Source organism: Equus asinus, chromosome 3 (assembly GCF_041296235.1).
Source record: "Equus asinus isolate D_3611 breed Donkey chromosome 3, EquAss-T2T_v2, whole genome shotgun sequence".
Taxonomy (NCBI): domain Eukaryota; kingdom Metazoa; phylum Chordata; class Mammalia; order Perissodactyla; family Equidae; genus Equus; species Equus asinus.
Genome location: NC_091792.1, coordinates 79,629,284 through 79,656,199, shown reverse-complemented (window position 1 = coordinate 79,656,199; position 26,916 = coordinate 79,629,284). Strand labels below are relative to the sequence as shown.

Sequence of the window (26,916 nt, the reverse complement as noted above, 5' to 3'; positions counted from 1 at the left end):
TCTCAGAACAGTTATGAGTACATCTCCTTTAGCGATAGCAATACAGTGTGTCTATTTGAACCACAGTGTATATAGCCCCTGGAGCCTAGTTATAGGAAAAAATATCATGCCCAAATATTGTTCATGTAAATATGCATTACTTTACATTATAAAGTTAACTGAAAATAAATTGCTAACAAGAAGCCAAAAATAACATTAAGCAAAGACAGCAGCAATTGAAAACCAAGACCAGTTCAAGACGACACTGATAATGTCCTGAGCACAAACTTTTCTTCATAAAAATCATATTATTCCAACCATCTACATATGTGATGTGCGAAATTTGCACTTTTAGCCAGGGACATGTGGCAGCCGTATTTCTTGCTAAAATCCAGAATTAGAGCCCTGGGTAAGTTTTCATAGTGAACCCATTTTAGTTTACCAAATTTTAGTAACCCTTTAGGTTCTCTTATGTTTCAAGTAAATCATAAGTAATCGTAGAAGTCATTCACCCTTAAGAAATGATTGAAGTATTTGCATTTCTGGATCATTCTATGACCCACCCATGAGCTATAGACTAATGAGCCTGCAGTATATAGACTCATTAGACTCATTGGACTGTAGCAGAATTGTTGGGTGCTGCCTAGGCCCAGGAGTTTATGAAAATATCTTTGCCAGACACAGACCCTTCCACGGCATCTGGAGCGCCACAAGCCCGGCATTTTTGTTTGAGAGCAAGATTTTGGATAAGAGGAAAACCATGCAAATTCCACTGCTCGCGCTATTCTCCCTCGAAATGGGAATCAAATTTGAACTCCAGGACTGCGTTGCGGTTGAGTTCTGTAGTGGTTCTTTCCTTTTAAGATGGAGGATCGTCTTGCCCGTTGCCTCCACCACGGTGTTTTGCCGTGACTGTGAAAGGCTGCTATGACTTCGTCAAGTTTCTTTGTTCAGCCTTAATATGGAGAAATGCTAGCTCTTTATCTTTTTGATTTTTTTCCTTAGCTTCCTGCTCGACTCCAAGTTGAAAAGGAATTTGGCTTCTGTTGCAGGAAGAATCACTGAGGAAGGTAAATATCAGCTGTATTTTTTAGAACCTAGAGCGGGCATATTGGGGACTTGAAGGAATCATTTGTCTAGAAAACAGAATACTTTAAATATTTCATTATCTTCTTCTGAAAGGGTAAACATATGTATTTTTCAAGCTAAAGGTGATTGTTCCTTAGGAAGATTTATGTATAGGGGTGATTTTATGCTAGCTAATCAATTTCGATTGATGATCCATTATTCCCTAATACATTTCCTGTGATCTCATTTTCAGGTTATTATATGAATGAAATGCAAGAATCTGCAGACACTGTGCTCCCTGGGTGAAGCAAGCTTGCATTTGGACTGCCTGCTGTCTTCAGGGCAAATCTGTACTCTGCAGGCAAAAGCAGTCCTCTGGCTTTCCGCATTTGTTGTGGCCACAATTTATTGGCATTGTACCTGCCTTGGATGGGTATATAGAGATTAAAATTGAATGCCATAGAGCAATTGCATTCTTTGAAAATTCTTGTATTTTACAGTGCACTTTGCCACTGAGGCGGCTATGTCCCATTTTGAAAATTAAAGGAAAACGAGAGCAGAGGAGTAAATGCTCTGGAGCAAAGTTATTTGGCCTGTTTGAGGCACTAACCTTGAGAGTGTACTCCTCCCATCCTTAGAATAAACCATGATAACACAAATTTGTTTAGGACATATTTGCCTTTTAAACTGTTGGTCCATTTTCTGAATTTCTCGCATTCAGAGCTCTAATTATTATTGTCACATCATGTGTGCGGAAACCTCCCCTTATTTAGTGCTTATTTGCATATAACCCTGAGAACATTCTATTTTTCTGTACTCATTTTAATATACATTTCTATAACCCGTATTCCTTATTAAAAGGCTTCCAATTTCCTCAACTTATTTTTTGGAAACAATTTACTAGCCTAGAATAGAATACAGTTTTACCATTCTGTGATTTCCATGCACAATTTCTGCAAATAAAATGAATGTTTAAAGCTATATCTGACTTTTCAAAATCAATACATAAGAATTAACCACTAAATTCATCTTCCTACCAGTTTTCAGAGAGAAGTCTACCAAAATTTAAAAAAATAAAATAAACGTGATTAATTTCACCATGTAGAGCCCATAAGGTAAACACAAACAATTTTTTCTGGCAATGTCTATTTAAAGTGGGTCTGCCAAACATTGATCATAGGTCTCTCAAGACTGTGAACATTCTCAAATAAGCTCAAGTTTTACAAAATAATACATTAGTTGGATTAATCCCTAAGAGAAGGTGCTATTGATTATGACATTTGTAAATTCAGTCCATAGTTTCACATCCAAGCTTTCAAGAAACCGCATGCCCTTCCACACAGTGAGGCCCCGCCTTTGTGGACTGTCCCACCCAAAGAGTTAGGAAAAGCAATAGGAAAACTGACTACTTTTCTATCATTTTCTCCATCTATAAAATTGAAATATATGTATCCATCTCTAAAGTAAGAACTCCCATATTGACCTAGGACTGATGCCTATAGTTCCACCATTGGCTTTCTTCTTATTAAAAATGCGCCATCCAGTGACAGGTAAAATGTCAACTTCCCTCATTATAAAGCAATTAGATCGCTTCTTACCTGAGACGCAGTTAAGGGTGGGAGCAGGGATTCAAGTCTTTACCATAGACAGAAATCTCAAATCAGGGCCTCCAAATCCTCGCCTTATGAACCGGGCTAACTAGAATCAAACCCTGGCAAAAAGTGCCCTTAACAGCCTCTTTCCCTAGCCACTCTGGCCCTTGAAATCTTACTACTTTGTCATCACAAAGAAACATGGACAAAGAAACCTAAAAACAACCGAGGGCCTCCTCTACTTCCTTTCCCGCGGCTCCTCTCCATCAGTGACTGACTGGGCTTTGCCAGAGGGAGGACCATGGTTAGAGAAGGTCAGAGTTGGGGGTCAGGAGGAGTCCATATCATAGCTGTTGAATGGAAAGAAGAGATGAAAAGTAGAGAAGTGCAAAGGCAGAGGAAGGGTCATCCCAATTTAGGAATAATCCCAAATAAAAATGCTTCATAGGGAAGCAATATTTTTTAATCTCCAGGCTTCATCCCTAACATGTAAAAATACTGTCCCTCAAATTTAAGCCACATAAGCGAAACTTTGCCTTAGTGATGGAAGAGATCAGAGGACAGGGGCAAAGGGACAGGGAAGTAAACTAGAAAGATGTGAACTTTCCTTAGAGGTTTGAGGCATTTCTCAAGGAGCCGTAGTCACTGCCAGAAAGAAAGGACCTACCTGGGAGATCTTATGAAGATCTCTGCTGAATCTAGAAGCCTGAACAGCTAATATGCCTTATCTTTCCCATCATCCCTTCCTCAAATAAGATTTGTTCCTACGCCATTCCTCCTAACTTTAGGCAAGAGTCAGCTCCTCCCTCAGGTTCTTAAATTTACCAGGATTCTGACTTCTAGATAAATTTGAACTGGTACTGAATATTATCAAAGGAGTTTTATGTTTAATATTAATTCCCTTCTTTTCTACCTACTCAATTCTATAAGATAATAAAGAAGGAAGCATCGAGACAAATGGTTCTCAAATAAGGCAATGCTGCTCTCCTTGCCCTGGACATTTGGCAATATCTGAATTTGGAGACATTTTTGATTGTCCTGACTATGGAGAAGGTATTCCTGGCATCTCATGTGTAGAGAGAAGGGGTGCGAATAAACACCCCATAATACACAGGACAAAGAATTCTCCAGTCCAAAACATCAAACGTGCCGAGGTTAAAAAACCCTGATCTAGGGGCTGGCCCCGTGGCCGAGTGGTTAAGTTCGCGCGCTCCGCTGCAGGCGGCCCAGTGTTTCGTCGGTTCGAATCCTGGGCGCGGACATGGCACTGCTCGTCAGACCACGCTGAGGCAGCGTCCCACATGCCACAACTAGAGGAACCCACAACGAAGAATACACAACTATGTACCGGGGGGCTTTGGGGAAAAGAAGGAAAAAAATAAAATCTTTAAAAAAAAAAAAAAAACCCCTGATCGAGACTATAAAGTAAAATGGGATTAATCCTTAAGGAATGTTGTTAAAATAAAAAGTTAACTTTATACAGAATTTTCTGAAGGTGGAAACCCCTTTGATAGCGTAGATAAGCATCTTTATTTTGAAGTGCATGTGGCTTAAGTTTAAAGGGATCATTGAAAACTCCAAAGAATGGGTAACTCTAATACATTTTCATAAATTAACCATTAGATTTCTCTACCAATGGAGACTGCAATTCTTAGACAATGAGACTCTTCTCAGGATTTTTCTAATGAGAATGACCTTGTAACTTGAATCATTATTCTATCCTATTTGTACACTATCTGCTCATCTGAATTCCTTCTTGTTTCCTATAATGCTCAAGGGGTCTGATTTTAATAACTTGGACTTACCTGAATTTTACTGCGAATTGCTTTCTAAACGGGTAAATATTAGGAGAGAGAGCTGCATCATGAGCCTGGCCTAGCGGGTCCCAGCTGAATAGTGCAGAGCTGGTATGAGGCCCTATTTGCAGCCCTTCTGTAGCTGTACCTGCCGGCCACATTCGTTGGCCTGCCTTATTTTGTGAGACTGACCTTTAAAGGCAGGGACTATCACACAGAAGACAGCAAAAAGCGAGATTCTCAATACACTAGACTTCAAATTTATAAACTACAGTGTATGATTTTCTCAATATTCTCATCTTCAAAATGCAGATAATATTGCTTCTTACATAATTTTATAGATATTAAATGGCATTGTGCATTTAAATGAACAGTGCAGTACTGCATTCGAGAGTGTAAGCTTTGAGGTAAGACTGACCCAGTTTGAATATTGGCTCAGCTCTGTCCTAGCTGTGTAAACTAAGCCAGTTTTTCAGTCTCCCTGAGCCCTATTTAATCATCGGTAAGATGCGGGTAATAATACCAACGTTAGCATAGGTTGTTTGAGAACTAAATGTAAGGAGATCGTTTAATTAATTAATCATCCAAAGAGGACAGGTTGATGGTATAAGAGAGTAGCGTTAATAGGTACAATGGAGAAGCAGGCATCGGCTGGGACTACCTCAGGCATAAGGTGGGATATACGGTCACTCTACTTACATGAGACGTAAGTACTTAGAACACTTTGGCTTGGAGTAAATGGTCAATGAAGATAGTTTGCAAAAAATAATCCTCTTTGTAATGTGAATACTGTGTGATACACTAGGTTGGCATGTTATCTGACTGGCTCTTCAGCACAGCCTTACAGCGTATGTCAAATCCACATCATTATTAGAAAAACGAATGATTGCAAAACGTTGAATGACTATGTGAATCACCCATGCATGTCAGAAGCCTCAAGTGGAAAAAGCCATCAACAGTAAGGTGCTACAGCAGTGCTGTTCACGCTGTGTTACAGAGAACCCATGGGTACTGCATTAAGAAAGGGGTCTGCGATCAAGTGAGTTCGGAAAGTGCTATGTATTTTAGTTCCTTCTAGAATAGCATAGTAGACATCCAAGTATTAAAGACTAACTCTGCAACAAAGAAATACTGCCTTACATTTTTTGTATATGGAAGCTAGCCTCGTTTTCCTCTTAGTGGAAAAAGAAACACTGACGACCGGATGCTTGCAGCAGTGATTTGAGAAGGAGCCTGAAACCCGGGTTCCGTGGGAAACTGTGTTAAGATCAGTTAATGATGTTTGCCGTGGATAATGTGTAGGGAGGGGAAGGCAGTGGCGGCATGCGTGATACTTACTTGGCATTCAGGATTTGCACTTGGTTAGCATAAAGTGAAAGATTAAGTTCTGAATTTTGCAAACAGTAAAAGTTAGCTTCAGTCAGAATAAAGATCACTTGTCTTCAAACAAATGAATTAGTTAACATATTTCTGAGTAAAATACTGTAATTTCTGGGGCCGGCTGGGTGGCGTAATGGTTAAGTTCACATGTTCCGCTTCAGCAGCCCAGGGTTCACTGGTTCAGATCCAAGGTGCAGACCTACGCACTGCTTGTCAAGCCATGCTGTGGCAGGCGTCCCACATACAAAGTAGAGGAAGATGGGCACAGATGTTAGCTCAGGGCCAGTCTTCCTCAGCAAAAAAAAAAAAGAGGAGGATTGGCAGCAGATGTTAGCTCAGGGCTAATCTTCCTCAAAAAAACAAAACTGTAATTTCTGTTGGATGATTCTTAGTATGTCTTCAAGTCAATGTCAAGCTTGGTTCCACTCAGAATTGGTGAGACATTCAGAGGTACTGTGCATTGAAACGTGTCAAACACTGAAGCGATTTCTGCATCCGTGGAGACCAGTGGGGTAGTTCTGCTCAGATTGCCTTCTGCCCTCTTTTGCAACAGGTGACCCTTAGAGAGAAATTAGCCCTTGGCAAATTAGCCAACAATTTCTGATGGACTGTCTCTTTCGTCTCTCAAGCTGAGCATGGACATGTTAGATCAACTATGATAAAAAGGTGCTGCAATTTAGCCTCCAGAACTTTCTCTTTTCTTCACTTGAGCAAAAGAAACATGAGGAGAGTGGGGAAGTGTGAACTGGTGCTGTTTTGGCATTCGTGCCTGACAATCCATGAAAGCACCTACAATCACACTGAGGAGTCTTAAGCATCCTGGTAAGACGTTGGCATGTGTTGTAATGTTGCAGGATAAGGTAACTTGGACATGGCAAGTCACGCCCAGTACCTCGCAGATCTTCTGCATCAGCAGACTTGGGAATCCCGGCAGATGACCTGTCATTGACAGTGACACTGGAGCGCGTAAGAACCTTACTTGAGATGACCACGTGTTCTCCTCACCCTGGCTTCCACCTACTGTCATACTGTGACTGAGATGTTTTCATTTTATTTTATCTTATTTTATTTTGGTAAGAATACAACATAAAATATACCCTCTTAAATTCTTGAGTGTACAGGACATTATTATTGAATATAGGTACAATGCTGTACAGCAGATCTATAGAACTTATTTTAACTGAGATATTTATATACATTTCCAATTGGATTTTGGTCACAAATGATCTTTCAGGGTTTAGCAAAACAACCCATCTATGACTGTGAAAACTATATGCTTCTTCACTGTCTTGAAAAAAGATGACAGAAAAGCAGGCATTATGCTTTCCTGAAGAATAAGCCAGTTATTCAGCCAGAAAAGCAAATATCCACGAAGGTTCTGCTCACGTTTCAGCCTCTGAAATGGCATTCCCATTTCAGAAATAGCAATATTCTTCAGATTATGATGGAAAATTTATTTGAAGAAAAGATTGTTTAAAATCATGAAAAAATGGCAATAGTTTAAGACCAGAGGGAATAGCAAGTGCAAAGGCCCTGTGGCAGAAGGAAACAAAGAGCATCTGAGAACCTAAATGCAGTCAGTACACCTAGAGCACAGAGAGCAAAGGGGAACATAGAGTATGATAAGACTGGACCATGCAGGGCAATATTAAGGATTCTGATTTTTCCAGAAAAAAAATGGAAATCATAAATGAATTTTTAGTAAAGAAGATGTCATATTTGCATTTTGAAATGAACACTTCAGCTACACTAGGGACAAGAAACTGGAAAGAATGTAGCAAATGAGATAGGAATTAATTGTCCAAGTCTAAGCCCTCATCTTTGTTCTTAATTTTGAAGCTACGTGTATTCTGTGCTACATAATGAATTGTCACAAACCTAACAACTTAAAATAACACATTTACTATCTCAGACTTTCCCTGGGTCACAAATGTGGGCACAGCTAGGCTGGGTCTTCTGCACAGGGTCTCACAGGCCCACAGTCAAGTGTCAAGCAGGCTAGATTTTCATCTGGATGCTCAACTAGAGACTGAGGTGCTTCCAGGCTCATTCAAGTTGTCAGCAGAACTCATTTCCTTGTGTCCGTACGACTGAGAGCATCCGATTTCTCTGGGTGGAGGTCACCCTTGGTCCTAGAGGCCTCATGCAATTACTTGCCATGTGGACATCATCAACATGACTGTTTACTCCATCGAGCCCACAGGACGGTCTCTCACCTCAGGGGGGCCCAGTCCCTCATTTCCAGGCTTTCTTCTGATGAGATCAGGCTCATTCAAGATAATAGGCCTTTGTCTTATCTCACAGTCCACTGATTTGGGACCTTAATTACATCCGAAAAACCCCTTCACTTTGCCATGCTCTGTCCTCTAGAAGCAAATCAAAGGCCCCACCCACACTCATGGGGGAAAGGGCTAACCCAGGATGTGGACACCAGCAGGTGGGATCATGGGTGCCACCTTAGGATTTTACCTGCCGTACCACCAAACACTGAAATTTTATATTACAAACTGTTGAAAACAAGCTCTAGGAACCAGTGGGACCTTCCTACACAGATCTTATCCTTACATGTTAACAAGGACATTGCTAAGAGAAGGTTCTTTTCCTTGACCTATCCATGATCCTTCTCCATACTAGCAAACAATTTCTGCCATTTCTTCTAGTAACCTACCAAGAAATGAATCCCTTGTATGCCTTTGCTGTATTTCAGTAAATTGTAATATCTCCTCTAGGCTCTTCTGGTCCTGTTTCCACCCACATATCCTCTTACATTCATGTTTACCTAGTTCCCTCCAGTGTCACAGCTGCCTCAGGATAGATGCTCATTTGGCCCTGGAAACAAAGAAATGGGAGCCAGCAATGAGCGGTGTGAATAATAAGCTGTCTGTATGCCTTTTTTGAACTTAGCAAGTTTCGTTACATTTGCTAATTTAGGATTCTTCCCAGAATTACGCAGACTTGTCATGGGATTCAACACGGCTAACAATGACACCCACAAAACAACCAAAAATTCCAAAAAACTGAAATTTCATCTTCTAACTTAAATCACTCATTCTTTCCCTGGCAATCAAAGTGGTCCTTTAAATTCTCTTTAATATTGGAGAACATTCTTCCTAGAGCAGCCCCGTGGTGAAAATCTAGGAGTGACGTAGACCCGGACTTGAGTCCTCGCTTCTGTCCTCCCAGCCTTGCTTCCTTCCTTTCCTTCTCTCCCTGCCCCCGTCTCTCTCTCTTTGTCTCTCTTTCTTTCTCTCTTTCTTTCCTTTTCCTCCCGTGTGCCAGGCCAGACACTGTTTTAGGTGCTGTGATAAAACATTGAACAAGACAGTCAGGATCTCTACCCGCACAGAGCTTACATTTTAGTAAGGTTTGGGGAAAACAGATAATAAGCGAAGAAACAAAATAACAAATAGAAAATATCAGAAAATGATAAGTGTTATGCCAGAAAACTAAACTAGAGTGGTGAGACAGAAATCGACTCAGTGGCTTCCTCAGTTTAGGTGATCAGGGAAGATGTCTTTAAGGAAAGACGTCTGAGCAACGAACAAAACAATTGGCGGGTGTAGCATGAGAAGAGAAGCGAGGACAGCGCTCAAGATAGAGGACCAACCCAGTGTAAAGGCCCCGGGGCAAGAACGAGTGAACTGGGCATTTTCTGAAAATGGAAAGATCAGTTTTATGGAATGAAATGTGTCCCGCAAAAATTCCTGGTGAAGCCCTAAGCCCCACCCCTCCGAACGTATTCAGAGACGGGTCTTTACAGAAGCGTTTAAGTTAAAATGAGGTCATTGGAGTGAGTCCGAAAGCAACACGACTGGCGTTCTTATGAGAAGAGGGAATTTGGACACAGACATGTACAGATGGAAGATGACATGAACACACAAAGAGAAAACACCTTCGATAAGCCCAGGAGAGAGGCTTGGAGCAGATAGTTTCCTCACGGTCCTCAGAAGCCACCGATGCTGCTGGCACCTTCATCTCCAGTTTCCAGCCTCTCCCAGGATGAGAGACTCAGATGAGTTCATGGTGGTACCTAGGAGGAACGTCATGGAAGAAGTTTGGATTTTATTCCAGGTACAGTGAAAAGCCATTGGAATGTTTTAATCAAAAAAAATGTATTCTCATTGCAGAACAGAGAATGGATTGTAGAGTCAAGAGTAGAGGCAAGATGACCAGTCAGGGTGTGGTGTGGTTTTCACAAGATAATAGCAAGTTTGGACGGGGGTGATAACTGAGGTGACAGAGAGAAGAGGCAGATTTTAGACATATTTTGGTTGTAGAGTCAACAGCACTTGTTGAGGGGTTTAATGTGAGGATAAGAAAAAAGAATGAGTAATGCTTGAATTTTTTGATGTGAGCGATTTGGTGGATGATGGTATTTATCAAGATGGAGAAGACAGGAGGATAAGGCTCGGTGGGTTGTATGGCATTGGTCAAGACAATCTCTCGGTTTCCACATGGGTAAAATGGACCTATGAGTAGTGCAATTTCATTGGGTAGTTGTGAAGATTAAATAAGTAATATGAAACACTTAAAACTTGGAAAGTGCTCAGTAAACATTGAATTATCATCATCATCGTCATCATCATCATCATCATCATCGTTAGGCAACTTTCATCTTGAAATACAACAAATAGTTAGGTAAAGCTGGATTCAGTGTCATCAGGGACACTATAAACGAGGTGGTGATATTTCTCTTTGTACTAAATACAGAAACTGAAATTTTATTTAAAAATAAATCTCGGGATTGTACGTTTACAGTCCTTTAATCTATGGGGATAAGTATCCTGTTCTGACGAAGTTAGGTTTCAGCTACCTGTGAAGTTGCCCGTGAAGCTAGAATAGTATGAGGAAGGCGTCCTGGCATTTTTGTTCATCTCCCTAAAAACCTGCAGAAGCTACCCCGCTGCTGTGGAGGCTGGCGCGAAGACCCGACTCGTGTTGGTGTCTCTGGTCAATGGGATGCACATTTGAGGGCCTGGTCACCAGCCTCACAAGTCTGAGGCAGTAGCAGTGGCATCTGGGGTGGTGGCAGGCGCAGCTGCTTCCTGACTTCTGGATCTTGGCTACAGCAGCCTTCACCTGAAACAACTTCTCTAGCTCTTTGAAAGATTTTATAAGCTCTTAGATCCCTATATTAAATTCCTTTTTGATTGAAATATCTAGAGTGTTTCCTGTTTTCTAAATGGAATTCTGACTGGTACACTGAGTCGCATCAAGAGCCTAATTTAACCCGGCTTTTCAGTAACTAGAATTTTGTCAAACATTTTTCTTAACTGAAATTTCCAGTCTGCTTACCCTGTTGATCAATTCTCACTTTAGGTGCTTACTTGATGTTTGTTAAATGAGTAAATGTTATCAGGTCATCTCCTGGGTTACCTGATTCATAAAATAAGACCTTACTCCTCCTGGCATAAGTCCAACTTTCAAATCAATCTAATATGATATTCATCAGAACTGTGAGACATACATTTCTGTTGTTTTAAGCACCCAGTTTGGGATACTTTGTTACAGCAGCCCTAGGAAATATATAATTTAAATTATTACTAATGACAATTATGAGCCATTAGTCTTATTATTTGCTCAAGAAATTCATTATATATCTGTAACACAGAAGTCCTTTCCTACATAACTGGTCATATGATGTTTTTCACTTGCCCAACCCAAAGTTTTGCATACAGTGGGCATATAAACAAGAGCCCAGTTAGTACATACAAGCATGTAAATGAACAGAAAGCACAGAGCAGAGCAGGCTTATCCTAAGTTAGTGTATTCTCTTTTATTCTCTTGTCTCCAACACTTTACGCATTTTGTTATCTACCCATGAGTAAAATGCCCCTCATATCATCAACCACGCCACTTTCTGAACACTCTATAAATATTTGCCAAAATAAATTAAATCAAGTCCTTGACAAGTCAAGAGCGGGATACTACATGGTAACACAAGAGTTTTAGGATATCTTAGTGTTTACCATAACACTATCACCAATCCTGAAATGCACATAAATGAGGAAGGCAGGTGGGACATTTCTTCAGTTCTTTTCATACTCAATGGTCTGTGCATGGTTAAGACAGTTAGAATGGAAGGGTATTAAAACAGAAAGGACATAGAGATACTCAATAAAATGAAAATGTCCAGAGGGGCTTAAATGCTATGTGCAACTGTCGTATCAGTTGACCAGACAGCAACAGTGTAATTAAAGTTTGCAAGGCTTAGATCTTTTAACTTCCTTGACATTTTGCTATATTTTATTTGACAAAGTCAAATCTGACTGCAGAATACTGGACAAGCAAAAATGTGTCTTGTAAGTATTATGCAGGCATTTTTATTTTTTTGCTGGGATTTTCATTATATATTGGCTCCTCAGTCATATCAAAATTCCTCGAATTTCTTTCTGATACTGTCATTTGATTTAGCAAGTAGATAGAAACAGCTGAAAGCATTTCTCGGTCTTAAATTAGAGTTGGCCATGACAAATGTTCCTGCAAGGATATAGGATGAATCCCACACATTTATCATGGCATCTGGGCTATGTTTGTTTCTGTAGGACAGAGGAGAGGGTAGGAAGGATTCTTATGTTGGTAAACTGGAAGTCTAAAAATTATACTTGCCATCTGGGATTGCTTTGATGAGAATACTGTCCTGTTCTTTCCACTTAATTAGCAAAATGAAGTATCATCGTGCAAAGACAATGATCTTAGCAATCTAGACTTAAATAAGACTAGCAAGAATAAATACTTTCACTTAAACGTGGTTGTATTTATTTACCATGACATTCAACAAGGTTCTCGAATTTTTAGAGAAAATCGCATGCGTACATTTAGCGTATACAAACAAGAAAAAGTTACATAAACCCAACATAATTAAAGCAATTTATATAGGACATAAACTTTATGATGTTTTATAGTCAACTTGTAAGTAAAGAAGGCAACTAACAGAAATAACCTCTCCCAGCAAAAACACTTATGTGGTTTGCGGAATTCCAAAATACCAGTCTTTAAATATGCACCATTCCACCAAAGTGCCGAAAGGAGAAGAGCTCTAAGTGGGGGAAATACGGCTCAATTTAGAGATCTGGGAAGGAAATCAAATGAAGATCTGCTTCTGTATGTGCTGCTCTAAATAAACAACTTACTTCTCAGTATTATCATTTCATTAACTCTATTAAGGAATATAATTTCAAATAAAAAACTTAGTTTCACCTAAATGTATTAAACGATTAAATCAACGATAATACAACTGGTATTAAATCTATTGAGTTCCAGAAATACTCAAACTTTTCCAGCAGAGAATCTTCCTTGTTTCATAATAGAAATGGTGTATTTTTAAGGCCGGCTGGGTGGATGAGAAGCGCTCCAAGTGCCTGCCTGACGCCATAACGCGAACAGGACTCTCAGGTGCTGCTGCGTGTGGAAATGGCACTAAATCAGCTTTCTTCCTCTAGCTGCAGGTCTGAGTAAACCTCGGCACACAGATGCACACTCACAGCCCAGTACTGAGACGTCCACGCGCAATTTTTCAGTGAACGTGCTTTTGGGCCTCAAACTTGCCTTTGCCAGAATTGTAACAGTAAACCTTTGCCCTGGGCCCCACCCTGACACAGTTCTTTGAGAAGCAGTTTCACTCACTCAGTGAGAAGAACAAACAGCTCTGATTCTCCTTCAAAAGGCTTAGTGGCAGCCTAATTCAGGAGTGAAATGGATGAAAACTAGTAGTAGCAGCAACTCATTTTCTGATTCTGCATCCCTAAACAGAATTACCGACTGCTTTTTGGAACTGAGTCTCAAAATATTTTTTATTAACAGTACTCTTTCTAATACCAATGATAAGGACACTAATCCTCTTAAGGTTCACAGTAATTTATTCCAACCTTATCTTCATCTTTTGGAAAGCATCCTTACCTCTGCAGAAGGGAGTGGCCAACTTATTTGGAGGAAACCCTTAGCAAAGTGGCTACACAAATAAGCATGTCCAGACTTGATCCTGGGGTAGAGGACAGAAGGCCTGGCTTCAGTGGACACGAGATTAAATTTGAAAGGAACTGCATTGGACTGGGAGACTGGTTCAAAAAAGCCATCCCAAAGCCAGTTTCGAAATCTCTTTTCTTTAAAGCACCCATAATGTGCATCTTTTTGTTTTCCATCTAGAAAGGTGTCATTTCAATGTCAAAAGCTGCCTTCCTGATGCCTCTTCACAGTTCTTTCCTCTCAGAGTGAAAATATCCCATCCTGGTGAGCCCTGAGAGGAAGAAGGGAGCAAAGCCCAGGAGGCACTTCAGGGCATCTTCTGTCTGTCTAGCCGTCCAGGTTGACCGAGTCACCACTTCTAGAAGCAGATGAAATGCTGCAGGTGTCTGCAGCTGAGCATCCCTCCCAAACATGCTGGCCAAGTGCTGCGCTTGGGCTGAGAGCTGAGTCCCAGATGCTTCCTCCTGATGGGATTATATTAGAATTGGAATGTTGCCACCACCATGTTGGGAAGGAAAACTGGACTTGCAGGCAGAAAAGCCATTGATTTCTTCCCATCCATAGCTGGCATTCCCTCCCTGCCCCACAACCATGTCCTCCCAGATAGGCTTGAAATGGGGTCCACTTCCTAAGAACAGCCTTCATCTTAGAGATGAGGATGGACTTGATACACAGTGTGGGACATATTTTGACGAAAAGTTTAAGAAAAACGTTAGCAAAACATAGATCAGAAATAGCACAAATTTTGCATAACCTCAGCTATAAGACGGAGATCAGTCACGACTCTCAGACACACTTTAAGCCACACATCTCATGGAAATAGACAGCCCAAGTGAGCAGAGAGATTTGGGTATAGATGCCAATTACAGAGCAACAAACTCACAAGATTTAGTGAAATATTTGCTAAAACTCTCAGGCCTCAATATTGGAACTTAAAGGCTACAACTAGCAAAAACACATGAGTAAGGACATAAAATCGCTGGAATTTCAGTAGTTGTCAAACGTCATAATAGTGTAGTGGTCACAGAGGTGCACTGCTCAGGCGACCCTTCGAGAGAGGACCCCGGGGAGCTGTCAGCTCCAGATCCGCTTTCTTCAGGATCCGCTTCAGCACTCACGCTACTGCCACACCCTGCCCGGCTGCCCCCAGCCAACACGTGAGCATAGTGGGGCAACTAGGGTCGGGCCACTTCTGCCAGATTCCAGACTCCTCTAAGGGATAGCCTTGGCTTCAGGCAGCCCATCCGCCTCGCAGAGGCTTTCCGGGAGGGCACTGCAGTCTTTCGCTCTTCCAACCTACTCATCCTTCCTGGCCTCTGCTTTCCCCATGGGTATCAGGCACATGGTGCAGGCTGAAGCCTCTCCTTGCCCACCCCATCCCCGCCCCTCTGCCTTTCACAGGCTTTCCCCCAACAAATCTCCTGCACTTCTAAGTCCATCATGCTGTCCCAAACTGATGCCAACAAATATGTAAATCAATGTAGTTCTGGCTGGTCTTGCGGGGAGACAAAACAATAGTTGAAAACTTTAAATGAATGTTAACCATGGAGAGAATAAGCATTTGCCATTTCCACAGTTTAATCTCTGTTTTAAATTGTTGCGTCCCGGTAACCACTTCTAACAGAAGCTTCCCTTTTCGTGGCCTTCCCACTGTATCCATTACTCCCTATCTCTCGCTAGCTCAATGTAAAACACATTCTGTGGATACTGATGCAGAGGCTATACGGATGGAGAACAAACAGGGCTCTTCTAAGACACTGACGCATTATCTACGAGTAGGTATTACTCAAGAATAACTATTCACACTAGATACGTGTAATTCTAAACTGCCATGCTTTGTGTTTTCAGTACCTGGAGAGAGAGGTAAGTGCAAATTTAGACGTTAACATAACCTAATAAACTTGGCTTCAGAGGTAGGTAATGCCCCAAAGCTTATAATTCATTTGATCACAGCTCTCAAAGAAACTCTGCATTGGGACTTACCCAGAACTGTAAGTTTGCTCTCAGAAAGGTCTTTTGGAGGCAGTTCCATACTTCTTTATCCATTATTTTGTAAGCTTCAGTTCACTCTAGGTTCATCTACGTCGTCAACCTCCCTTTCCTGCATAATTCAGGGCTCTAAATTATCCATTTACGTCACTTTCATATAAACTCTTATTTTCTTTGTAAACAGAGATAATGGAACCAGAAGGCTAATCAACCTTGCCATGCTTCCGTAGACACTGAGGATGAATTTTTATAAGAGGATAGAGTGGGAGGATGGAGAAAAAGGAAGTGCCTGCTCCATCCCCTGAGTGCCATCTGCTGTGGAGGGCACAGACAGTGCCCGCCCAGAGAGCTCTCTGCCCACAGATACGCCCACTCACCGCACCACTGACAGCTGTGGGGAGGCAACACCAGAGCTGAGAAAACACGGAGCTGGCTTTCAGACTGCACATATTGGTCATCAGAAGGTGCAGAAGAAGCCCCAACGGAACAGACAGAGGAGGCTCATTTTAAGTTTTAAAATCAGCTACTAACTCCTCTAGCAAAAATGAGAAAATTTTTCTTTGTTAAAGCCCCCAGAATCTCTAATTCCCAATCTGTTCAGAGACCTACCTCATTTACAAACTAACGAAAATAGATATGTGACAAACCATAAGAAACAGAAATTGCTGCTTTAGAATTTCTTTGTAAACCAACACCTTAAACTAGATATGAGGAAGCATGTCACCTTCTCTATGCTTTAAGAAAGGAGAAAAGACAAGATGCTTTTTGGAGTTGATATGAGAAACTCCACTTTTCCTGACTCCAAAGCACGAAGGGTGTCCCTGGCAGATAAATGAGAAGCCTGGAGGAAATTAGTAGAAGAGGTGCAGGGTGGGGAGAAAAAAAGAAGAGTGAAAGGAATGGGAAACCAGTGTAAGTAAAATCCATACGTGTTTTCTACTCCTAAAATGACACAAAACACATTTAAACCATGTTCAGTAACTGCATTATTTGTAAAATGATTTCACCATTCTATCTAACAATCTCTAACAGATTTGTCTGTGACTTTAAATTTAAAACTACCTTTCCTCATTATGATCTTTGTTATCTAGTTTTTATTTCTTCAGAAGATTGCTGAAACCTATACCAGAAAGAGATTCTCTTCATATTGAGAAAAAAAAGGTCCAGAAATAAAGTCAGTGTCCAAGCCCTTATTCTGAGTCAACAGCAGATCTGCAGCCAGGACTCAGAACTACCTCTTGCTGGACTCAGACACAGCCATAGAGTGACCGAACAGAGAGAAATGTTACTGACTGTCATGAGCTACTCCGCTAGTAGAGCCATCTTGCCCTATGCATCGCCTCAGTCCCTCATGCAAATTGACTTCTGACACTATTCATGTGCTCTGTCTGGACATCAGCAGTGGATCCAGTTGGTCCCCAGCTAAGATCTCTGCAACCTAAGATAGTACAGTACACAGATGCAAAGCTAACAGCTCTAGAGAAATTATCGTTGTCATTATTCAGTTGTTTTTCCTAAATTTTGACATATTAGAACTGAAACTATCCTCTTCACCAAACTTGATGCTATGTTAGACAACAATAAAATGAATTGCTTTTTGGAAAAATAATGCATAGTAAGATGGTGAACAATCACTTTCCAATTGGGAGAATTAGAGGTATTCTTTGGTATCTTCCCACCTGCTCCGTAAGTCTTAACTCCTCTTACTACCTATGACCTGGCCAAATTCTCCTTCTATGTAAGTTTATGACTACAACCTTAATAAGATCTGAACTGCTGGTACCACAAGAGTCACTATCAAGAATCCAATAAATAGTTTTGAGTAGCAGGAATGCCAAATAGACAGCCCCCCATCACAAGTCTGGGAGAACACATGTATGTTAACTAGATTACAGGTCTCGGACCCCTTCTCATTAGTACCTTAGCCCAGTAGCAAAACATTGACTTATCAAAGTAATTATTAATCGTCTGAATTATCTGAACAATTATAAATTAATAATTATTTGAATATTTTGAAAACATCATTAATATTAGTAGTACTTGTAATTTATCATCATAAATTCTCTAGATTCTAAAAGAAAAGAAGTTCCAACAGAGAAGTGTCAAGAGAGGTGGGGATGAGAGCAATATAGAAGCCATAAACTTTGAGAAACAAGCCACAGAAATGGAGCATCTGCTGTATGGAAGAAACCTCCATATGGGGAGGATCTTAAAGACAACCGTATGCACTTCACAGTTCCACCTAACGCTTGCTCTATAGCTAATCTTCCACGCTCGTCACGTGCTCCAAAGTCAAGTGCTTCGAGTATATCTTTCTGAGTTCTGCTGATCCAGAACCACTTAGTGTTCTCTACCTTTTGTTTTAAGGAGACTCTAGTTTGAAATGTAAAAAGTCTTTATCCTTGATTTCAAATGGAGTTGAAAATTTGCTTGTGAGAATAGAATGTCTTTTTTCCTGTTCCTCCTATGTTTTCATAGTTGGTGACCTGAAAATTAAATAGAAATTGTGACACATTGATAGGTCTAGTTGATATATTGAGTTTAGAACCCTTTCTATAAAACAAGTGGTAAACGATAGAAAATAATATTGGCAGATTTATTAAATAGATACCTATCAGAAGCAACTTTAACTTATTCTACTCATTAATTCAACTGAAATTCACTACTAATCTACTATCCTACATCTGTGAATAAAATGTGTCACTCAGGTAATGTTTCATACTACCTAGTGCAAATGTAATGCATTTCCTGATGCAAACATAAACTATATTTACAATTTTATTTTGCCTGTTTATTCATGTTTTCAATATGTATTTATTGGGAAGATACTGTTCTAGGACTGGATACACAGTAGTGGACCAAATTGACAAATTTCTTGCCCTTATAAATCCCTACATTCTCTCAGGGAGATATAGACAATAAAAAATAAATATATAGGGACTGGCCCAATGGCATAGTGGTTAAGTTCACATACTCCATTTCAGCAGCCTAGGGTTCACAGCTTCAGATCCCACACACGGACCTACATACCACTCATCAAGCCATGCTGTGGTGGCATCCCACATATATATTAGAGGAAGATTGGCACAGATGTTAGCTCAGCAACAATCTTCCTCACAAAATAAATAAATAAATAAATAAGTAAATAAACATACAATAACTCCATGCCAGGTGGAAAGAAGAGCTGTGAAAAAACACAAACCAGAGGAAGGAAATAAAAATAACAGAGCTACCATTTTATATACTGTGGTCAGGGGAGAAAAGATGATCAAAACTGAACAGAATGAAGGACCAAGCCCTCCACCAATACAGGGAAGAACTTTCCAGGTCTGGGAAATTGCAACTCCAAAGGTCTAGAGTGGGGAGTACGCTTGAGATGTTTGATGAACATCAAGTGTGCTTGAAGAGGGTGAGTGAGAGGGAGAGTGTAGAAATGTCAGAGAAACATCCGAAGAGCAATCACCTAGGGCCTTAAAAGCATGATGTAAGAAACAGGATAATAATTAAAGCTATATGTTTTAGAAGAAGGCCATGCAAAGCAAATTTCATGAGAAACTTTAGCTGCTCTAGCGATCAATGGCCCTCACACTTCAAGAGTTGACGTTTGACTCCTAATATCATTTTGCAATGTCCGACAGCAAGAAAGACAGAAGTAGAAGGAAAAGTCAGGAGAGGGTCCATGCTTGGATTCATGGTAAAATACACTTTCCTCACTGCTGTGAAAAGTAATGCACCTCATTATTAGGAAAATTGTTCATACACAAATTTTCTCTACATGCTAGAGTTATTACTGGTCTTACTGAGTTCAGGTCCTCTAAGGCTTTTTTGACTAAGCCAGAAACCTGGTCCTCTCCCTCAACAGAGTTTTACAATCCAGTCAGCACAGTTTGAAATCATCAGCTCTGTGTTCCTGTTTGATATCCAATTTCTATACAGTATAGACAAACACGTCAGAATGGTGCCAGGAACTACACCACTGATTAGTGCAGAAAGTGCGTTGAAATCTCATTCTTACATGATGAATTAGGATGATGATTTAGAATCCAGTCTTTGAACAAGGGAGAAGAAAGCAGGCTTCCCTACCCTGCAACACTTCTCAGGATCTGGTCATTTTTTTCTGCAGGTGACCAACCCTCTTCAATTCAGATCACCCAATATTTGTTTTCATTTAGCTGCTGTGAAGAGCTTCATTGACAACATCAAATGAACAGAAACAACAATAACACACTTCAGCAATAACTGAGAAGCTCCTTTGCAAAATGCTTAAAGTATGGGCATTTGCTTGTGGAAAATAACAATTTGTTCTGTACATGATCCACTCTTTACTTTGAAATGGAAAGAGAAGCCTAAGGCCACCAATTTGCACATCTGATTCAGAAAGCCAGCATATCAGTTGAAATCAGCTTTCATCTACCAACAATAGGTGTTCGCCAATTATCAAGTATAAATATCCAATCACAGACCCTAAGGTACCACAATTTTTAACATACCTAATCACTTTAATAACGTGCTTTCTTTGAACAACATTCTCCCTAAACTAAGTTCCAAATGCACAAAGGATTACAAGAGCTAATGAAAGCTACTCTAAATATGGTGGGTATGCTAAGTCAGCAGGTCTTCAGGTCAGGCTGAGTGGGCACTAGGCACATTCTCAAGGCAGCAACGTCAGCATTCCACCCATCTTAAGTGGTGCCCATCCTGGCCACACATTCTCCTCCGAATGTTGCTCTCCCACAGACAGCAGTTGCTTAAGCTGCCAAAATCTGCACTGCATGACCCTGCCCTATCCCTGGTCACAATTATGGGACCAACTTATCACCTGCCCCAGGGGAGACAACTTCTTGACTCAACAGAAGCCAATTGGAATCTCTGAACTGAGACACAGGCAGAGTTGGGAGGTGGGCCCAGCACTGGAATGAAAGTCCAAGAGCCTCCTAGAACTACCCTGAATTCTTCCTGTGGCCTTATACTTCAATATTTCCTTGTATTCCATACACTGCTAGAGCATTCTTACTTTAATTTGTTGATTTAAGTTATTCTGAAAGGAATTGTGATTTGAAGCAACAAAGCTTTGATAGATATTGCCACTATGGAAAAGCCATGGGAATCTTTGTCTGACTCATTGATTCAGCATGAAAATCTTGCAATGACTGTGTACTAAGCACTATTCTGTGTACTGAAGATATAGAGGAAAACTAGGCAGAACAATTACTTGCTTTCATGGAGCTTATGTTCTAGAATTCTAGCGCAGCAGCTCTTTTCCTGATGTTGGATCCAGATGACTATATAAAAGCCTGGTCCTTATTTTCATGGTGTTTATGCCTTAATATCAATGATTCAAGCATGGCAAAATAGCATCAAGCAGATGTGCTAATCTTAGTTAATATTCTTCATGATACCTAGTTGGGTACTCAGTAATTTAGCAGTCTGGTTAAGAGTATATGTTTTGTTGTCAAAATAGACCCAACTTCACATCCTAGCTCAATATTTACAATGTGACCTGTTTCTAAGTCTCAGTTTCCTCATATACACAAATGGAGCTCATAAGGACAACATCAATACATTCTGTAAGAGTGAAATAAATTAGCCTCTGTAAAGCACTTAACACGTCTGACACAAATTAAGTAATCAGTAATTTGTAGCTAACACAAGATAGAAAGTACATAGTAAATGATTCTTGAAGTAAAGGAAGGCATGCTGGAGAGCCACTCATGTCTTTATCCATAGTTCGCAGGAGGAGAGAGTACAGCTCTTCTTGAGCATGCTCTCCCGAGGTTGGAACATTCTAGACCATGAGGCAGGGCTCACAGAGAAAGTCTTCACAGGGTAGCTGATTTTTCAAGTGCTCACTTCCCCTGGTGGCTCAGCTCCTGTAGCCACTTTCTGCCTTTGTGCTGCCGGCTTCCATGTGAATGGGTCCCCCAGGAAGAGGAATTGACCAAATAGTCTGTTATCATCATACAGTATAATTCCTCAGCTTCAGGTAGCGCTGACATTTTGAGCCAGGTAAGTCCTTGTGGTGGGGGTCTCCTGGGCATTTCAGGATGTCTAGCAGCCTCTCTGGCTGGCCTCTGCCTACTAGATGTCAGTAGCACCCCTTACTTCTGATAACCAAAAATGTTTCTGGACATTGCCAAATATCCACTTGCATAAAGTCATCCCCGAATGAGGATAACTGGGTAGCAAGATCATCAGAGTGAAGGATCAGCTCAGCAGCCAGTCCAGCTGGAATCTAAATATGCAGATGCTTCAGAGCTGGCAATGCAGCTTCTTTCAGGGCAGGAGTGGTGGGGAGGGCGGAAGTCATTTACACGGCTGGGAAATCAGACCCTAAGTTACCACAATTTTTAACATACCTGTGCCTGCAGGGACTCCAAGTGAATGGATCCCCAAACATACTTAGGAAAATTGCTCAGACTGCACTAGGGGAACTTCTCAGCTATTGACACAGCTCTGGAGTATTTCACCAAGGGACAAATCTTTTTCTTTTTTTTCTATTTGCGTTTTTTTCAAAATATTTTTACCATCTTATGGAGAACACCAAACTTAGCAAGGCACCTGAAAAATCCTTTTGGCAATTGAAGAGGTGATTCACTCTACCAAAAGAGGCTTACAGTGTCCTGCAGTGACCGTGGGATAGACTTCAAGTTGAGAGACCTGTGCTCTCTGACAGCAGCTGACTTTGTATCTCAGAGCTCGTGTCATTGACCTGTTACACGCAGGCCTCTTTTTACGTGTACCCTGAACTCTTTTGCTACCAGAATGTATAGATTTAAACATAGTAGAGAAAACTAACCACAAACCAAATTAAAAAGAGTGCAGAAATGGCTCCCTGGTTTAAAACAGGATGTTAGTGCCACTCTGAGAGTGACGAGAACCCCTTCACACCTGTCGGAAGCAGTGAATTACCTGCTCCAGACAGGCATCTCTGAGGGTGACTGTGCAGCACTCGCTGCCCAGACCTTCGTGTCTATGATGGAGTCTAACATATCCCAGCCACATCACAAACACTTTAAGGTCCATTCTGAAGAAGAGCTTTCTGGCGAAGCTTCCTGGGGCTACCTGCCAGAGTCAATCTCAGCTAACATCCTCAGGACACACTTGGACCTCTCGATAATGCAGCCTCCACAGGAAAGGAACGTATTGTGTTCTGCCAGCAAGTTAAGGGAAGAAACTGTTCTCTTGCCCATCTCTGACATACCTAGTCAGGCAAGCAGCCAAAGCTTTCTGAAACCAGCTTCAATAATCTAGTGTTATTCCTTAGATTTTTTATAGCTCAGCAGCTTGACATATTCCTTCCAACTCATAGACTAATATCTGTTTTCTAGGGGCCAGCCCCTGGCCGAGTGGTTAAGTTCGTGTGCTCTGCTTCGGAGGCCCAGGATTTCGCCGGTTTGAATCCTGGGCGCAGACATGACACCGCACTCCAGGCCACGCTGAGGCAGCATCCCACATGCCACAACTAGAAGGACCCACAACTAAAAATACACAACTATGTACCGGGGGGCTTTGGGAGAAAAAGAAAAAATAAAATCTTTAAAAAAAAAATCTGCTTTCTATTAAAACAAAGGGAAAATACATCTTTTGCTTTTGTGGGAGTTCCCAAGAATGCTAACTCAGACTATTTCCTACCATGCATCGGATGGCAGGACAAGCAGTATTCCAGTTCTTTATTATTCCTAACGCCTATGGAGCTGAATTTGGTTTGGAGTCTCTTTTATATAACTGGCAGGTAGGGCAAGGTTGCAAGAAGAAATCTCATTTGTTGTAGCAACGGAAGAGAAAAAGTATATCAACAATAAGGGAGAACAAACTTGCACAGTAAACGCTTTATCACTGTTCTAACGTATCTAATCACGCGAGTAGCCAGCTCCTTCCTTCCCATCAGCGTGACGTTCAACAGCATTCCCACGGTATAATAAGGTTTACTTTTCCTCAAAATGCCATGAAACTACAGTATTTAGAGAAAGAGATAAACTACTTAGATAAGTAAAAACTACAATCATAAACTCTTTTTTAAAAGAGCAATCGGCTGATCGATTTTCTCGAGTTAATTTCCCTCAGTATTCCGTCTCTGTCTTCTGCAGTGCTGTATTTTGGGGAATTGCATTTAAGGAAACCTAGAGCCAATGCCTTCTCGGTCTCTCTGTCTAACTCTGGGATTGCTGGAGACCACTCCAAAACAATACCACTATGTCCTCATCTCAGGGCACCCCTCCAAGCCACACTCACATGCAAGGATTATACCTTCAAAGCCTGAGGATGTGACTTGACTGCCTATTCCCCTGATGTCCAGTTGTTGAGAACATCCAGTCAATGAGGTCAAGATTAGAAGTCATGTCTAATCCATGTTGGGATCATTGTCCCCATTTTGTGCTATAGCTCTAGGTTGCTAACTCAAAAATGCTTGTCCGGGCAAAATGAGAGGATATGAATGGACCAAATGAGGGGATATGAATGAATGCACAAAATCCTCCACTCTCAGTGAAAAAACAAGTCGAGAGCAGTCCCATAGACACAGGTCAGCAGATGGAGCTCTGGGAAAAGCGGAAAGTGTGCTGTGACAACCATGGAATGACTTAGCCACTGAGAAGAAGACAATCCATAGAGCAAAAAACTACTTATATTGTGAGGTTAATTACACAAGGTTTTAGCTTTTGTTTTTCTAAGAGACCATGTGTAAGATTGCCTGCCACAAAATACCTGGTAAATCATAGTCAACTAAATCCCAAGTTCAACTCTCTCTACAGTGCCAAAAGGAGCCTTATCATTCCACACCCCAGACCTCACCAGCTGTGCCGCCCACATAGAAAAAGAAATCGTTTATTCTGCTTTTGCAATCACAATTGCAACTCACTTTTATTGACATATAATATGCTTACTGAACACGTGAGATATGAAAATAAAGACATTGCAACAACATATTTTGCTGTAATCTAAAACACTGCTTTATTTTTCAAAGATATAAATGATTCCCTTATCACGGCTTTCTCATAACCCGAAAGATAAAAGCTTCTGTAAATGATTTCTAATCACTTCTCCAATCTTATTCCTGACTTAGCTCCAGAAGAGGAAGTGAATTAGAATACTTTGAATAAAAGGATTATTTTCCTTTTCAAAGCGTCATTCAACTAGAAGAAGCGAGATGTTCCACCAAGATTTGGTAGCCACCCTCTCCAAATCAGAGTCAACTGAACTGGACAATGTTATTAAGCTCTGGCTTCTCTTTTCTTTTCTGGTGACAGATGGCTTTAATCCTTGAAGTGTACACAACTGTCATCTCTTCTACATTGAAACATTCTTTGATCAACTATTCCATTTTGAAGGCTGACATAATTCAGGTTGGAAAGAAAATGCTATTTTATTTATACTGCCCAAATACTCACTCTATTCTATAATCTGCAAGAATTCTTCTGTGTTCATCTTCTTTCTTGCCTCCAAGTCATTCAACATTGAACAAACAATCATGGGGTCCCTGGACTCAGCCACTGTGCTGTACAACGAGGATGCCACGTGCACAAGACAGAACGCCTTCCTCCCAATGGCTGTCTAGGGAGACAGACAAATACGGAGGGAACTACACTGCAGCACGACCCATTTCATGCCACAGCTCTGACCGGCACACTCTGTGAAACAATTATTCTTAACTTCATTGCTCTCTTTTTTATACTTCAGTGCTGTCCAAAGAAATTTCTGCAGTGATGCAAATGTTCTAGAGCTTCACTGTCCGATACAGTAACCACCGGCCACGTGTGGCTGTTAAGTGCTTGAAATGTGGTTAGCGTGACAAGGGAATTCATTTTCAATTTTATTTCATTTTAACTGATTTAAATTTTAATTTAAATAGCGTCCTGTGCAAGCGACTACCGTGTTGCACAGCACATGAACAGGCAGGCATCCTTGGTGCTGTGAACCAGATGAGCTGATTCAGCTATCAATTAGCCTTTGCAGTAGGACTCCCGGGGGACTGATCACTGCGGGCACTGTGCAACACCAGGGCAGAAAAATGCATCAGACGATTCAGCTGGATGGAAGGCAGTCTCCCATCTGAATGCAATCTCTAGATGTCTTCTGGTAGCAATCCATCAGTGGGTTATATAGTATCAAAGGCCTAATTCTCTTACTAGATACAGCTTTGTCAGGGAAAAAGAACCTAGAACATACAAAAGTAAATGCACAGTCTTTCTCTATGTTTGCACATGATTCCTGCACTCCCACCTCCAATCCAATAGTAAATTGACACAAGTCTGAATTCACTCAAAGTGATCAAGCAGAGAAATGTTTTCTTTAGAGAACTGTTGAATGTTAAATGTGCTCTGAAAATAGAAACGCAGTCTTTGGCCCAGGATTTCAACGTTTAAACTACTCATAACCAAGGCACTGACTGACATGGTACCAAAGGGAAAAGAACAAAGGGACTTTGATAACAGCAATGGATCGGCATGAGAAAGGTAGGTGAAGATGCCTTATACTGCAGGCGATGAAGAGGCAGTGATGTGAGGGGGGTACGGGCACTAAGGTAGGGATTAATTTGAATCTGACATCTATAGCTGAGTGCCCTTGGGAAATTTCCTTTAGTTTGCTCGTCTGTAAAGTGAGAATAATAATACCTACCTCACAGATTGTTGAGAGGACTATAAACAACGTGTTCCAAATTCCTGGTTCATCTCAATAAACAGTAGTTAATAATATCACAGGAACAACTATGTGCGTTACAGTGACAGCAGCCAGTGTCAACTGAATCCCATCCGCCACTTTTAAGTTTAGGACGCAAGAACCTCTTTGTGACAAGTCAACACCTATTAAAAAAAAAATGGTCTTTTCTCAAGCCAACAGGAGATTCACAGATGTACCAGTTAAAAGGATACAGAAGAAATATCTCCCTCGTCCACAAGTTTTACCCATGATGGTCAAAATTCCTTTCCCCTGCATTAATACTCTCTCAAGTTCAATACAGAGTTAGTAAGAAATTAAAGAGAGAAATGGTAAGAGTGACTGGCTGATCAAAGAACTGAACCAGCTCTTGTTTTTATCGAAACCCAAATCATATGTATTCTTTGGAGATTAAAATTTGACCTCAGGGAAATTATCTAGCAAGAGAGTGATTCTGCAATCAACATTTAAACTCTTCCCACCACCTCCCAGCA

General features: G+C 40.9%; 1 protein-coding gene and 1 long non-coding RNA gene across 6 annotated transcripts in view; one reads left to right on the top strand and one right to left on the bottom strand.

The window, feature by feature from the left end:
- Nucleotides 1-2,028, top strand: part of BANK1 (B cell scaffold protein with ankyrin repeats 1) — a 314,872-nt gene extending 312,844 nt beyond the window's left edge. For all 5 annotated transcript variants that reach the window (XM_044766386.2, XM_044766385.2, XM_044766384.2 and 2 more), the window contains 2 exons: nt 985-1,049; nt 1,301-2,028. In XM_044766386.2, coding sequence (XP_044622321.2) covers nt 985-1,044 — 60 coding nt within the window. In that variant the 3' untranslated portion in view covers nt 1,045-1,049; nt 1,301-2,028. The remainder of the gene's footprint in view (nt 1-984; nt 1,050-1,300) is intronic.
- Nucleotides 1-26,916, bottom strand: part of LOC139044825 (uncharacterized) — a 98,354-nt gene that overhangs the window by 25,346 nt on the left and 46,092 nt on the right. Inside the window, exon 2 of the long non-coding RNA XR_011502091.1 lies at nt 9,708-9,845. This is a non-coding gene — a long non-coding RNA (uncharacterized lncRNA). The remainder of the gene's footprint in view (nt 1-9,707; nt 9,846-26,916) is intronic.